At 37.2% G+C, this 13,560-nt stretch overlaps 1 protein-coding gene across 1 annotated transcript in view; it reads left to right on the top strand.

Moving 5' to 3' along the window:
• The window catches only part of reck (reversion-inducing-cysteine-rich protein with kazal motifs), a 48,725-nt gene that overhangs the window by 21,078 nt on the left and 14,087 nt on the right, over window positions 1-13,560 (top strand). The window contains exons 3-9 of the mRNA XM_016443254.1: window positions 4,202-4,276; window positions 5,984-6,020; window positions 6,360-6,445; window positions 6,582-6,665; window positions 8,699-8,921; window positions 10,408-10,672; window positions 10,748-10,921. Of these exons, the coding sequence (XP_016298740.1) occupies window positions 4,202-4,276; window positions 5,984-6,020; window positions 6,360-6,445; window positions 6,582-6,665; window positions 8,699-8,921; window positions 10,408-10,672; window positions 10,748-10,921 (944 nt within the window). The remainder of the gene's footprint in view (window positions 1-4,201; window positions 4,277-5,983; window positions 6,021-6,359; window positions 6,446-6,581; window positions 6,666-8,698; window positions 8,922-10,407; window positions 10,673-10,747; window positions 10,922-13,560) is intronic.

Genomic DNA, 13,560 nt, shown 5'->3' with positions numbered 1-13,560 from the left:
ATTTCAAAAAGGCGGGGCATAGAGGAGAAACAATAATGTACAGTATGTGGAAAATAATGTTTTTTTTTTACATTAAACCGCATAAACACATTTCATTGCACCAAATACACAAAATACACAAAATAATGTTCTTTTTAGCAACATCATATGACCCCTTTTAACAAGGAAAAAAACAAAGGAAACAGAGGAAACAGGAACTAAGGAAAACAAGGAAATACAAACTAAAAGTCTTTGGAAACGAACACTCAAACGTTACAATTACATGATATACTACTTAACTAATTCATTCAATTAATTTGCGGATATTCACACCCAAATGAAGACAATTCAAAGACAATAAAACTTACAGATGAATAAAGCATTTCATATACATTACAAAATATGTCATTTAGAAGTCAGAAATAATTCCTTATTACAGAAGTTTATTTTTAGTGCATCATTTTAATTTTTATTCTCAATTGCTAATTGTTAACTGTTTGTAAATGAATGGTTATTCTTCATTATTTTTTATTCTTAAATGATTGTGTTACCAGCTCTAGATAATGACATGGAAAAGATCTAAAATGAATAAATTAGTATACTATTATTCATCTGTCCATCGGTTTTCCCAGGTTTGGAATTTATGGCTTTTAGACATATTCAAAGTTTGTTTTGTTTTTGTTTGTTTTTTTAAACATCTGTGTATATATATATATATATATATATATATGGATCCCTTACAAAAGCTTTGGCGCTGATGTGATACAGTGATGATATCAGACGGTAATACATGATACTGAGCAATATTATTCATATAACATTGTATGACAAGGTCAAGGTCCAAAAACATGATATAACTGTATTATTATTTGAAATTGAAAGAAGAGCCATATATTTTGGCAGCATAGCAGACGACAAAACCAGCAGGAATCAGTGAGCTGAGAAACAGATCTGCTCGGGAGAGTGTTTTCCTCCATCCTTTGAAGCCGAGAGATGAACAAGAGCAAATGAGAGTCTGCATCTCTGCTCTGTGTTCGTGCGGAGCAGGTGAAGGCCTGCGTCCCATCATTAGAGAATGCGATTAGGCCGAGGCGACTTTCACAGATTCACGTGTGTCTTTCGAGCTCTGGAACTCCAAGCACATGAAAAACTCCCTGAATGGCCTCTTTATGAAGTTCAGACGGGTCAGTTAGTAGCGGTGCGTTAACCCGCTGACCCGCACAGAAACACTGTCCCATTCAGTACAGTGAGAGTCTGAGTGAAGCCTGCTGTTTGCATCTGCCAGTCACCGAATGATCGGAAACACAGAAAACAGCATTAGAGACGGCGTGAGAGAGACAGAAAGCCCATCAGATGGAGACGGATCTATAAAACAGGAGAGAATAATGGCGGCTTGTTTGTCACGGCATAATCGCCCGTTTCATCCTAATGGACGGCTGAGGCTTTGAAGAGACGAGGCCTTCAGCCCTTTGAGGAGGGGCTGCGCTGCTTTAGAAGATCCCGCCGGCACCGCCACTGATTGAGCCCTCCAAACAAAAAACTGAAGAAAGAAACGAGGAGCACTTTCCAGACGGACTGGAGGCTTCATTGCTCTGGTCCTGTGGGCGGAGCCGCAGCTCTCCTTTGATCGCTGGTCTTCCTGCTGCTGAGCGACGCACGGTTGTTTCTAATGCTGCACACATTCAGCACACTTCACTTCATGTGGCTCACTCATCTCCGCTGATAGACAGAAGCGCAATCAAAATCCTTTCAGCTACTGATTTAGCTATGCTTATTTTTCTCATAAATGTTATATTTGTATAGGGCTGTCAATCAGTTAAAAATTATATTTGAATGGAATTATAATTTTATTTAAAATTATTTTTATATACATTAAAATATTATTATATTATATATATATATATGTAATATTATGTTTATATAATCTAAATTATATCAATATTATTTGTTTTGTGGCAGATGAGTAAAGTATTGAATATTACAAAAAAAAAAAATGGTGAAAACTGGAAATTTCCTTTTTATGGAATGTATGTATAGACCAAGGGTCTAGGTCAAAAATGTATCAATTTTTATAATTTTTTTTTTTTGCATTTTTTAAAATTCTTAATTGTTAACTGTTTGTAAACTAATTGTTATTCCTAATTATTTTTATTCTTAAATAAATGTGTTGACAGCTCTAGACAATTACATTTACATTGAATTTAAATTAATGTAATTCAATTTTATTTTATTTGATCAAATTACTTGCAATATATATAATTTAATAATAACTAATAATTAATAATAATAATAATTTATGCATTTAGCAGACGCTTTTATCCAAAGCAACTTACAGTGCATTCAGGCTATACATTTTTTTTACCAGTATGAATATATTAATATATATAATCTATTTATCATATTGTTTAAATTATACATTTGTTTATTCATAATATTATGCTTCTATAATTTAAATTATCTTTTTTTTTTTTTTACTTTTTTGTGGCAGATGAGTAAAGAGTGTTAAAAAAATGAATAGCACTATATTACAGAAAATGTGGTGAAAATTGGGAAAACCTATATCAAAATCATGTGATTGGTTGACGCTGGCTGAGCCCCGCCTCCAAGTCCTCTGATTGGCTGTCACACATGAACCTGAGGCTGCCATGGAGTGTTAATTCAGTGATATCTCTCAGATAGCAAGGACATTTTATATGATATATTCCAAATATCTCTGAAAAATAGGAAAAATGAGAATCAAAAAACAAAAGCGCATTTTGTGCATATTTTTTTGAGTTCTCTCAATTTCTTCGTAACGAGTCAGATGTGTTTTTTTTTGTAGGAAGACATTATTTGAAACCTCTGCCAGCAAGTTCATATTTTCCCATTTTCTGTCCCCGTTTGTCGCTAATTATCCTTCATCACAGAGGGATTCTTTGCAGAAACGCTGGCCAAGCTGCCTGAAAACCATCACGGCCTCATTCAGATGCTGCGGTTGTGTAAAATGATGAAGATCTATAATTCACTGGAACTTGGCTTCTGTCCTCCAAACTGCTCGCTGGCAGACGCTCTGCATTAATGAACAGATCATTCCTGATCGCGCTCCCAGAGACAGAGTCCAGCCGCTGATTTGTTTCCAGCAGACAGAAGTTCTGACCGTCACGCCATTCACAGAGCCTCTGTACATCGAGATCCAGAGCGTTTGGGCCGAGGTTGAGAAATACAAACACAGCACCACTGAGTGCTTCACATGGCGCCAGGAACTGGAAAACTCATTTTTATGGAATTTTTGTATGTATCAAGGGGGATAATTATTACGTTATATATATATATATATATATATATAATTGAAATATTAGAAAATAATGCACACCTGAGGTGGTGATGCAGCCACAACACAAAGCACTATCATACGAGTGTAAAAACAATCTTCTGTGCAGAACTACTTCCTTCCGCCACAGATTCAGATCTCAGTTTGACAGTGTAACTGCTGAGAATATGATAAAGCATTCATTCTTCAGCTCAATCTCATATTCACAATAAAACATTAGTCTGAATGTCTGCAGAGGAAAGCCATATCTGTGTCGTTCTATCTTTCATCTGTTAAAGGCATAGTTCAGTCAAAAATGAACATGACCCCATGATTTACTCAGCCTCGAGTCATCCTAGGTGTGTATGACCTTCTTCTTTCAGACGAATCCAATCAGAGTTATATAAAAAATGTCCTGGCTCTTCCAAGCTTTATAATGGCAGTGAATGGGTGTTGAGATTTTGAAGCCCAAAAAAGTGCATCCATCCATCATTAAAAGGCTCCGGGGGTTAATAAAGGCCTCCTGTACGTATGTATGTATAATCACATTAAATTAACAGGTTAAATAGACAGCCCTATTGTTTTTTTATTAATTCCTAAATAATAATAGGCTTTATTTATGGTTATTACAACATCCATTCATGACTGTATGGAAATTAGTATAGAAAATCATAGATACATGAATTCATGTTTCCGTGTATCATTTTTTTGCACACACAGCAGATGGAATTGCAATGCTAATGATTGTTTCCAAATGTTTTTCTAAATTCATTCATGATATTCTACTTAACTAATCAAATGAACTGCAATGAATCACGCCCAAACGAAGATCATTCAGACAAAGGCCGCTGCTTTCAGGAAGTCACATGATGCTGTTGATCTAAAACATTCAAAGCATTTGGCTGTGCATTTATTTAATGTTTCTCTCTGCAGCTCGCGACCATCAGGAGTGAATCGCGTCTGAAGCACCTTCTCCTGCGTTTGCCCAGTTACTGCCCCGAGTCTCTGGTAAGGCATCGTGTTTACATTACAGCTGTCGCCCCGGCAACACAGGAAGTCTTAAACCGAGAGAGCGCTGCTGCTTCCTGTTCCTCCCTCGTGGTTTGGTGCTGCTTGGCAGTAATGAAGCCGAGATGAAGGCTGATGGATGCCCTCCACCCTCTTTCCCTGAGTTTCAAAGCTGGATTGCCAGCGCCAGCAATATGCAATTACACTCAGCCTCTAATTAGCCATAGTGGAAGCCTCAGGCCTGTTTCAGTTGGATGTGTGTCCTGCGCTAATTCACCGAAAATGGATGCAAATGGATTTTGGAAGCATTTGAAATGTGTTTGAAAGCATTTCAGAGTCAGAATCAAGCCTGTTTTTTTGAGTCTGATGCATCAAAACCACATTGTTTTTTGTGCTCCTCACAAATGATGCTGAATGGTTTTGACGGGCTTGTTTTTCATACGCCAGAGAGCATTGACGTCGAATCTCAGACATTGTCCTGTTTATTCTTGTTTATTCATTGTCCTGTTGAGTCATATTAGGAGGCTCTCTGGAGCCGCAGTGCAAAGAAGAAGAGCTTCACTGATGGAGCCATCTTTGCATACGGGTCCTGTCCTTTAACAGCTTAAAGAAGAGTGGTTTTGTCTTTCAGTTTGCCATCCATAAAATTACATTTGAGATGCTTCACATATTGTATTGTGTGTTTTGTGTTGCACAAAATATAAACCATGACACCAGATTCTCTAAATATTTACACTACTGTTGAAAGGTTTGGGGTCAGAGAGATTTTTCAAAATAAATTAATACTTTTATTCATCAAGGCTGCATTAAATTGATCAAAAGTGAGAGTAAAGACATTTATAATGTGACAAAAGATTTCTATTTCAAATAAATGCTGCTCTTCTGAACTTTCTATTCATCTGTGAATCCTGAAAAATAAAATGTATCACAGTTTCCACAAAAATATTGTGCAGCACAACTGTTTTCAACATTGATAATAATCAGAAATGTTTGTTGAGCAGCAAATCAGCATATTATACTGATTTCTGAAGATCATGTGACACTGAAGACTGGAGTAATGATGCTGAAAATACAGCTGCACATCACAGAAATAAATTACAGTTTAACAGATATTCACATAGAAAACAGCTGTTTTACACTGTAATAATATTTCAGTTTTTACTGTATTTTTGATCAAATAAATGCATCCTTGATGAGCAGAAGAGACTTCTTTCAGAAACATTAAACAAATCTTACCAACCACAACATTTTGAATGGTAGTGTGCATTTTTCTCATTTAAAACGTTTTTACTAAATTTTCACACATTATAATTAATAATAATAACTGCATAACAACTTGAGTAAAAAGTGCTCAATGCACAAATTTAAAAACAGTGCATAATCATACTTTAAAAATTTTTTTTTTATGTGTTTAATGTATAAATATTCAAAAGTAATTTTATTTGATAAAACCAATAAATGTTTTTTATTTCTAGGTTTATATTATATTTGGAGTCTCACATCTTAAATCTGTTCTTCTGAACCTGAACATTATATTATCATCAACTCCCTCATGTTGCCTGAAGTGAGATTTTCAGTAAATAATGACCTGCTACATAACTTATTCTGCTCTTCAAAGAAGAATCCTCAGGTTGGAAGCACATGAGAGCGAGTAGATGATGTATTCTGAGTTGTTGTCGTGCTAAACATCTCCTTTTCGCTTCGCAGAGTGAACTTTGGATCTGCATCAACAACACATTGCCGGGTACGTGAACACAGATGGAGACGTTTAGAGCCATCTGCAGAACACACCTGTACCAGCCTTAAAAGAACAAGAGAGGATTTAGAGTCTCTGAAGACATAATGCCTCCCAGATGCACAAATATCACACTTCACATCAGTCAAGCTACACCTTGCATGGCCATTAAAACCCCGTCCAGAGCGTTGAGCTGCAGCTCATAAAGAACCCAAGCCAAACGCTCCACATTCAAAGCACGTCTGCATGCAATATGAATGCTGTGTTGTTTTGAGACTCATCAGTGTGTCATGTATGGTTATGCATTAGATCCACTGTAAAGCTCACTGTGATTCTGAACATTTCCAGGAGCATCAAAGAAGTCAGACGGATGGGTGGGTTTGGGCTGCTGTGAGCTGGCCATCTCCGCTGAATGCCGCAGGGACTGCAAGCAGGTCAGTAAACAGATCTGACTTTTCACCTCACGCATTTCATGTGCTCCCGGCTCTAAATCAAAATACTTTTAGGCCACAACATAGAGAATGTAGAGATGTCACTGTCAGACTGTGATTCTTATATTTGTGTTTTTAGGCATCATCTAAAAACGACATCACTAAAGTATGCAAGAAAGACACAGAGGTGGGAGCTTTACCTTTATTTTACAACTGTCGACGTGTTGGAAGCCTGTTTCCACCTCAGAGTCAAAATAGGTAATTGTGGTAATTATGAGAATAACCGTTACTCTTTTTTGGTGAAATGGAAAGTCATGACTGCGAGAAATGCAGATTGTGAGAGATTGTCGCAATTACGAAGATGTGAGATTGTGAGAGTCACAAATACTTTTATTTTCCTTCTTCGAGGTAGAAACAGGCTTTCAGAAATCACACATTAAGTTCATTCCAATAATGCATTTTAATACAACGTGAATAACCTCAGCTTGTGTTCTGGTCATTTTTCCCAAAAATGCTGGTTAATATTATCACATTGGACTAAAGCTCACTGACTTTGCTCACACAGGGTAGAACAACTTCACAAGAAACATTTGATCATTTTAGAATTTTTAAAGAATTTTTCCCACGCCTTGTTACAATTATGGTGTTTTTGGTCAAAAAAGACCAGAAAGCTCTCATTATGCTGCATTATTACCACTGATTGATTGTAGGCCTCATTATGCACCTCAAAATGTGAAAAAGCATTATTTTGCCAATGTTCATGTTCGAGGTTTAAGCTCAATCAATCAGTTCCTAAAGAAATACAAAACCTGTGCTAACTGAAAGAAGTTTGGATCCATGATTTGGTGATAATAGTATAAAATGTTTTGCGATTTTTAAACAGCCGTAATTTTTAACACCAAATTAGGGTCTAGTGATCACACCAGTGGTTATTTGCAGTATTTATTATTATTTTAAATGATCTTTTCTATTTTTCTGTTTTATCTCATTTATTAATGAATTTGTTTGTCATCTAATGCTTATGTTTTACTTTATCGCAGCTATATTTCAAGTTTGAATAGTTTTAGTTAAACCTATCGCTAATAACACTGGATTAGACTGATGACCTGAGTCAGATTTAAACCAGAACATCATAGCGCTGGTGCTGAGCCAGTATGGAAAATATACTTCAAACACCTTAGCAACCACATAACAATTCCTTGACAACCGTCCTCCGCACCGCAGCGTTGGGCCAGTGACATTTCCTTCAGAAACGCTGTGAATCTGGTTTAACACACAAACTTCATGCAGACTCTTGCTCCGGTTGAGATGTTGAGATGAAAGCAGGCAGACTCTGGGAGGTCTCTATCTTTCATCAGAGTCCTGGACACTTCTCTGTTTGTTTGTCTGGCGGCTCTGCAGTCTGAAACGAGACTCAAGCTTTATTTGTGTTTATTCATTTAAAGCCTGGTTTCTAGCACAGGCCCAAACCTCTTTATGAGGTTGTTTCGTTAGTGTTGAGCAATGGAAAAATATCGTTTCCCTCTAACTGGACATGCTGTCGCCACATTACAGCGCAATAAATCTGTAATTCTGCTGGCTGAGTGTTATAAAAGAGTAATGATCCCGATAGAAATGCTGTAGAGCTGATGCTGTTGTCCATCGGTCAGACTGTAGTCCGTACGGCTCTTGAGATCCAGACAAACACTTTATGTGCCTTATTTCTATTACCACACTACCATTCAGAAGTTTCTGAAAGAGTCTCTTCTGCTCACCAAAGCTGTTTATTTGATAAAAAATACAGTAAAAACAGTGAAATATTATTACAGTTTAAACAGCTTTTGCTGCTCAAGAAACATTTCTGATTATTATCAATGCTGAAAATATTAATATTTTTGTGGAAACTGCGATACATTTTATTTTTCAGGATTCACAGATGAACAGAAAGTTCAAAAGAAGAGCATTTATTTGAAGTAGAAATATTTGTCACATTATAAATGCCTTTATGTTTTTACATTTAATGTCTTTAAGTATTAATTTAAAATGAATAAAAAAAAATAATAAAATAAAAAATCAAATTGACCCCAAACATTAAATGTTAAAATGGCATGTCTTAAAGGGACAGTGCGCGCACACACACACACACACACACACGCCCTGCAGACAAACTCCCAGACTTCCCTGCACATCTGCCAGCCGTTATTAAACAGTGGCAGACTGCATGATCAGATGTAGAAATGATGATTGAGTCAGTGCTCTGTGGCATGTGCGGTTAAGTGTGTGTGTGTGTGTGTGTGTCCAGTGGGCTCAGTATGCTGCAGTTATGCAGGGAGACACACAAACTGCCGTGAATACTGTCAGGCCATCTTCCGCACAGACTCGTCGCCGACCGTCTCCCAAATCAACGCGGTCAAAGAGTACTGCCAGAGCATCAGTCCGCAGCTCATCGGCTGTGTGGCCAACTACACCAAATCCTACCCCATCCGGAGCCCCATCGACAGTACGTGCACCCGATTTCACAAAGAAATTGCAAGTAACACATCAAATTAAACGAGTAAAAACGACTGAAACAGTAAAAAACTGTTATTAGTCTTTGCTGAACTAAGAGCCATTAAAGAACCTTTGTTTTTAGTAGATGCTTTCTGGGCTAATATTGCCCACAAGCCCCTGATGGGTTTCTAATGATTCTCTTTCAACTATTTTCAGTTTCGGGAATAAAAATGTGAGGTAGAAGTTTTTAAATGTATGACTGTCAGAATGAAGCAACGCTACTTTGAAGGTAACACTTGTAGCAATGGTAGCATGATGTACATATAAACCAATGCTGTGCTGTGCTGCTCTGAAATGAGGAGACAAAGTCCTCAGTTTTTTTAATCAAATGTAATGTCCCAGTCACGTTTTCTTGGTTAAATAAACGTTACTTTATCAGAAAAAGAAAAAAAAAACCTCTGTTATATTTATTTTCTAATATTTGTGTTGTTTTATTTTTGTAATACTTTTTTTTTTTTTTTACGCCCCTGATATAAACAAGTATTTGATGAGGTCAGTGCTAATATATGCCAATACTGTCTGTCTTAGTGTTTTTTATTTTTGAAAGAAATTAATACTTTTATTCATCAGGGACGCATTAAATTGATCAAAGTAAAGACATTTATAATGTGACAAAAGATTTCTATTTCAAATAAATGCTGTTCTTCTGAACTTTCTGTTCATCTGTGAATCCTGAAAAATAAAATGTATCACAGTTTCCACAAAAATATTGTGCAGCACAACTGTTTTCAACATTGATAATAATCAGAAATGTTTGTTGAGCAGCAAATCAGCATATTAGAATGATTTCTGAAGATCATGTGACACTGAAGACTGGAGTAATGATGCTGGAAATACAGCTGCGCATCACAGAAATACATTACAGTTTAACAGATATCCACATAGAACACAGCTGTTTTAAACTGTAATAATATTTCACAATTTTTACTGTATTTTTGGTCAAATACTTTTAGTGCGTAGATCAAGTATGCAAATTGGAATTAAGTCTCTTTGAGACAGTCTAATGTTCTGCATATTTCATTAAGGATTTTTGTTTTAATTATTTTGCAATTACCACAATATTCAATATATATTTCAATAGTTATTTATTTGCTCTGAAATCATGCAACCTCCATATAGATTAACTAAAAACTAAAACAGTGTCAAATGTAGTTAAAAATAATCAGTGAATATTCAGTTAGCTGCCAAGGCAGTATTTCTATTCTATTTCTTATTATGTCAATGAATGAAAAACATTCATTTTAGTTTCAGTCAACCCTAGAGTGAGTCATTGAATGATTCACTCAACAGATTCAGAAGCATCCACCATGTAGATGAAAGCAAATCATGCTTTCTACTCATTTTAAAACATGAACAGTGCCAGGTTTTGAATCTGACAGTTTGAAGTGATTCAGGAAATGACTCACTTACCCAGAATGCCGTGTGTCTGTGCTCAGGTTTGTACTGCTGTGACCGGGCGGAGGAGGCTCACTGTCAGACGGCCTGTAAGCGTATTCTTCGCACCATGAGCACCGAGCAGGAGATCATGGAGGGTCTGATCAGTGAGTGTGGCAGTCAGCCGCTCCCGCAGGACCCGCTGTGGCAGTGCTTCTTGGGTAGCGCACACCCGCCCACCATAAGTGACCCCGAATCGCCCCCGATCGCCAAGATGGACTACGCCAAACTGCACTGCTGCTTTAAGGCCAACACATCCCACTGCAGGTCAGCACTGAGCCTTCTGAAGGCTAACGGCATCGCTCTGAGACTGAATGTGTTCGTATCCTCACTGTTTGTTAGGAACATGTGCTTGGAGATCAGCACCAACTGGGGCACTCAGACGTGGCAGGAGTTCGACCAGCATTGTGAATACAACCCGGCTGAGATGGACCTCATCACCTGCTTGGCCGACGTCAGGGAGCCGTGCCAGTTAGGCTGCAAAGACCTCAGCTACTGCACCAACTTCAACAACAGGTTAGAAACACTTTCTTACTGTCAGTCTGCTTATACAAGCGTTGGTGCCCATCCTCAAATCTGATACCAAGAGTGTTGATCTACAGTCTAACTGCACCAGGACTTTCCACTGCTTCTGTCTGTTACATTGATCAGCCAGTAGATGGTGACAAGTGACTGTAAGCAATGAGTGAGTCATTTGAATCATTCATTCAACTGATTCATTCAAAAACATGGATTAATTCAGGAACCAAACAAGTGAGTCAGTTATTTTAGTATTGTGTATGTACTACTGTAGTATTTATTGGCATTTTGAATAAGCTTTTATTTATATATTTTCAATATATACAAATTTTAGTAATTTTGTGAAGTTCAAATACATTTTTTGTTGTTGTTTTATTTTATTTTAGTAGCTCAGCTTAAACGTATTTTACAGTTAGTTCAGTTAGTTGTCAAGGTAACATTTATTTATTGAAGTTTTTCAGCTAGCATTTTTTAAATTTTATTTCAACTTTATTTCAATTAAATGAAAATTATTTTAAATAATTTTAGTTATAGTTAACAATACCAACACTAAAATTAGTCATTGAATCATTTACTCAACAGATGATTAATTCAGGAGGAAAACACTACTATGCCGTGTTTCGATGGCTCTTTTCATTGTGGAGTAACTGATGTTGTGTCTAAAATGTATGTTACTCAATTTTAACTTCTCGTTTATTGGACTGTAGTGTACAATAAGCATATAATTAATTCACATATATCCTCAACTGCCAACTGTAGTATTGTTATGCTCTTTTTTGTTATAAAGATGGGTTCACAAGGTTCATAAGTTTGGATGCTGTTATGTAACTGAACACGAGGACTGGGTTTCATGGAAAAATGAATATCCAGCAGGCATATTGTTGGGTTTCTCTGGCCTGTGCGTTTTCTCTGTGGGTTACAGATGTAGACAGCATGATTTATGATGACAGAAGTAGTCCAGCATTGTTTTCGGGTCAAACATGCATGGAGCTCTTTGACGGGACCGCTGGTTCCCCTGCGCCATAGTCGATCCCACGAGTCCTCTCAAAGGTTTGACTGAAGAGAGATTCAGGCCTCAAAGAGTTTGTGAAAGTGTCATAACAAGCCTCGTTAGATGATGAAATGGCATTACTTCAGGACCCTGTGAGAGCATTCAAACGAGGCTCACGGTGAATGTGCAGACCTCCCGAGGGGGTTTGGAGGGTTTTTCATGACTTTTGAGTCCAATTACGGCTGGTGGCTAGAGGTGGCTGAGATTTTGACAGATGTTTGGAAAAACAGAATAATTTAATACTGAGTAAACAGAGTTTGGTTGACCTGAGACACTTAAACTCACACTGACCCTTTGTCATAGCTCAGGGTTTGCTAATGCATTCAAGACATGATCAGACGAGAGCTGCTAAAACACACACACACACACACACACACAGTGTTCTGAAACACGATTTCTGCTCAGCTGGAAGTAATATGAGTGAAAAGAAATCCTATAGACATCTATTGATGGGAGCCAGTATGTATCTAGAGATCAGGAGTGGGCACTTATGACCTATAATCACCCTAGCAACCACCCAAAACTCCCTAGCAACCCCATTGCAACACTAAAAGCATCTTAGAACACCATGTTATCAACATCCCAGCTTAGTCATCCTAATCATAGTAACACAATGATGGATGTTTTGCTAATGTTCCCATTAGGTTATGAAAATGTTATTTCTGAATGTTATCTTAAAGTTCAAAACATCCAGTTTGTAAATGCTTTAAAGCAAACATGGGAATGTTCCATTTGATCATGAGAACGTTACTTTTGAGTGTTCTCTGAACAAGTAGTAACATTTAAAAAATGTTAGACGAACATTCAACTACAATTTTTCAGGAAAAAAATCCATGAAAGATATTTAAATAATGTTTTTTTCTAATGTTTTGAGAATGTTTTTAAAGAATAGATAACTTATAGTATCCATAAAAAATAATACCTACAATATTTAGTTATACATGCCATAAAAATAAAAGTAGTTCTGATTGAAAAATGTTATATAAATTCCTCAAAAGTGGCTGTGATTGCAGGCTGAGGAAGGAATCCAATTCAGTCTGAAATATTCTGAGTTTTATTTTCTTTGGCTGATGATGACGATGATGAAGGCACCCCCGCTCCTCTGACGGGATGTGAGCTCAGGCAAACCGCCGCTGGCTTTGATTTCTCTGAAGGATTCCTGGTGTTGATTGGATCCTGCAGATTTCAAAGAGAGCTGAAGGTAAATAGGGAAGAAAGCGGAGCGTCAAGTGTGCTGGAGTGATGTATACTTACCCTGATGCACATCACAGCAGGTCTGCTTGTCACCCTGTGGAGTATGTAAACCAGCACAAATAAACCAGACAGAGAGATCCACACACAACTTCATCCTGACCACACCAGCTCATCCCTAATGGTGACTGATATGTTATTTATTTATTTATTTATATGACTGAATGAAATGAACACATACACACACACACACACACTTGTCTGGTCAGCTATCCTTGTGGGGACTCTCCATAGGCGTAATGGTTTTTATACTGTACAGACCGTATATTCTATTGCCCTACACCAACCCTACCCCTAAACCTACCCCTTACAGGAAACTTTGTGCATTTTTAGA

The sequence above is a fragment of the Sinocyclocheilus anshuiensis genome, unplaced genomic scaffold (assembly GCF_001515605.1).
Source record: "Sinocyclocheilus anshuiensis isolate Anshui unplaced genomic scaffold, SAMN03320099.WGS_v1.1 scaffold631, whole genome shotgun sequence".
Taxonomy (NCBI): domain Eukaryota; kingdom Metazoa; phylum Chordata; class Actinopteri; order Cypriniformes; family Cyprinidae; genus Sinocyclocheilus; species Sinocyclocheilus anshuiensis.
This window is presented reverse-complemented; position numbering and strand designations above follow the sequence as displayed.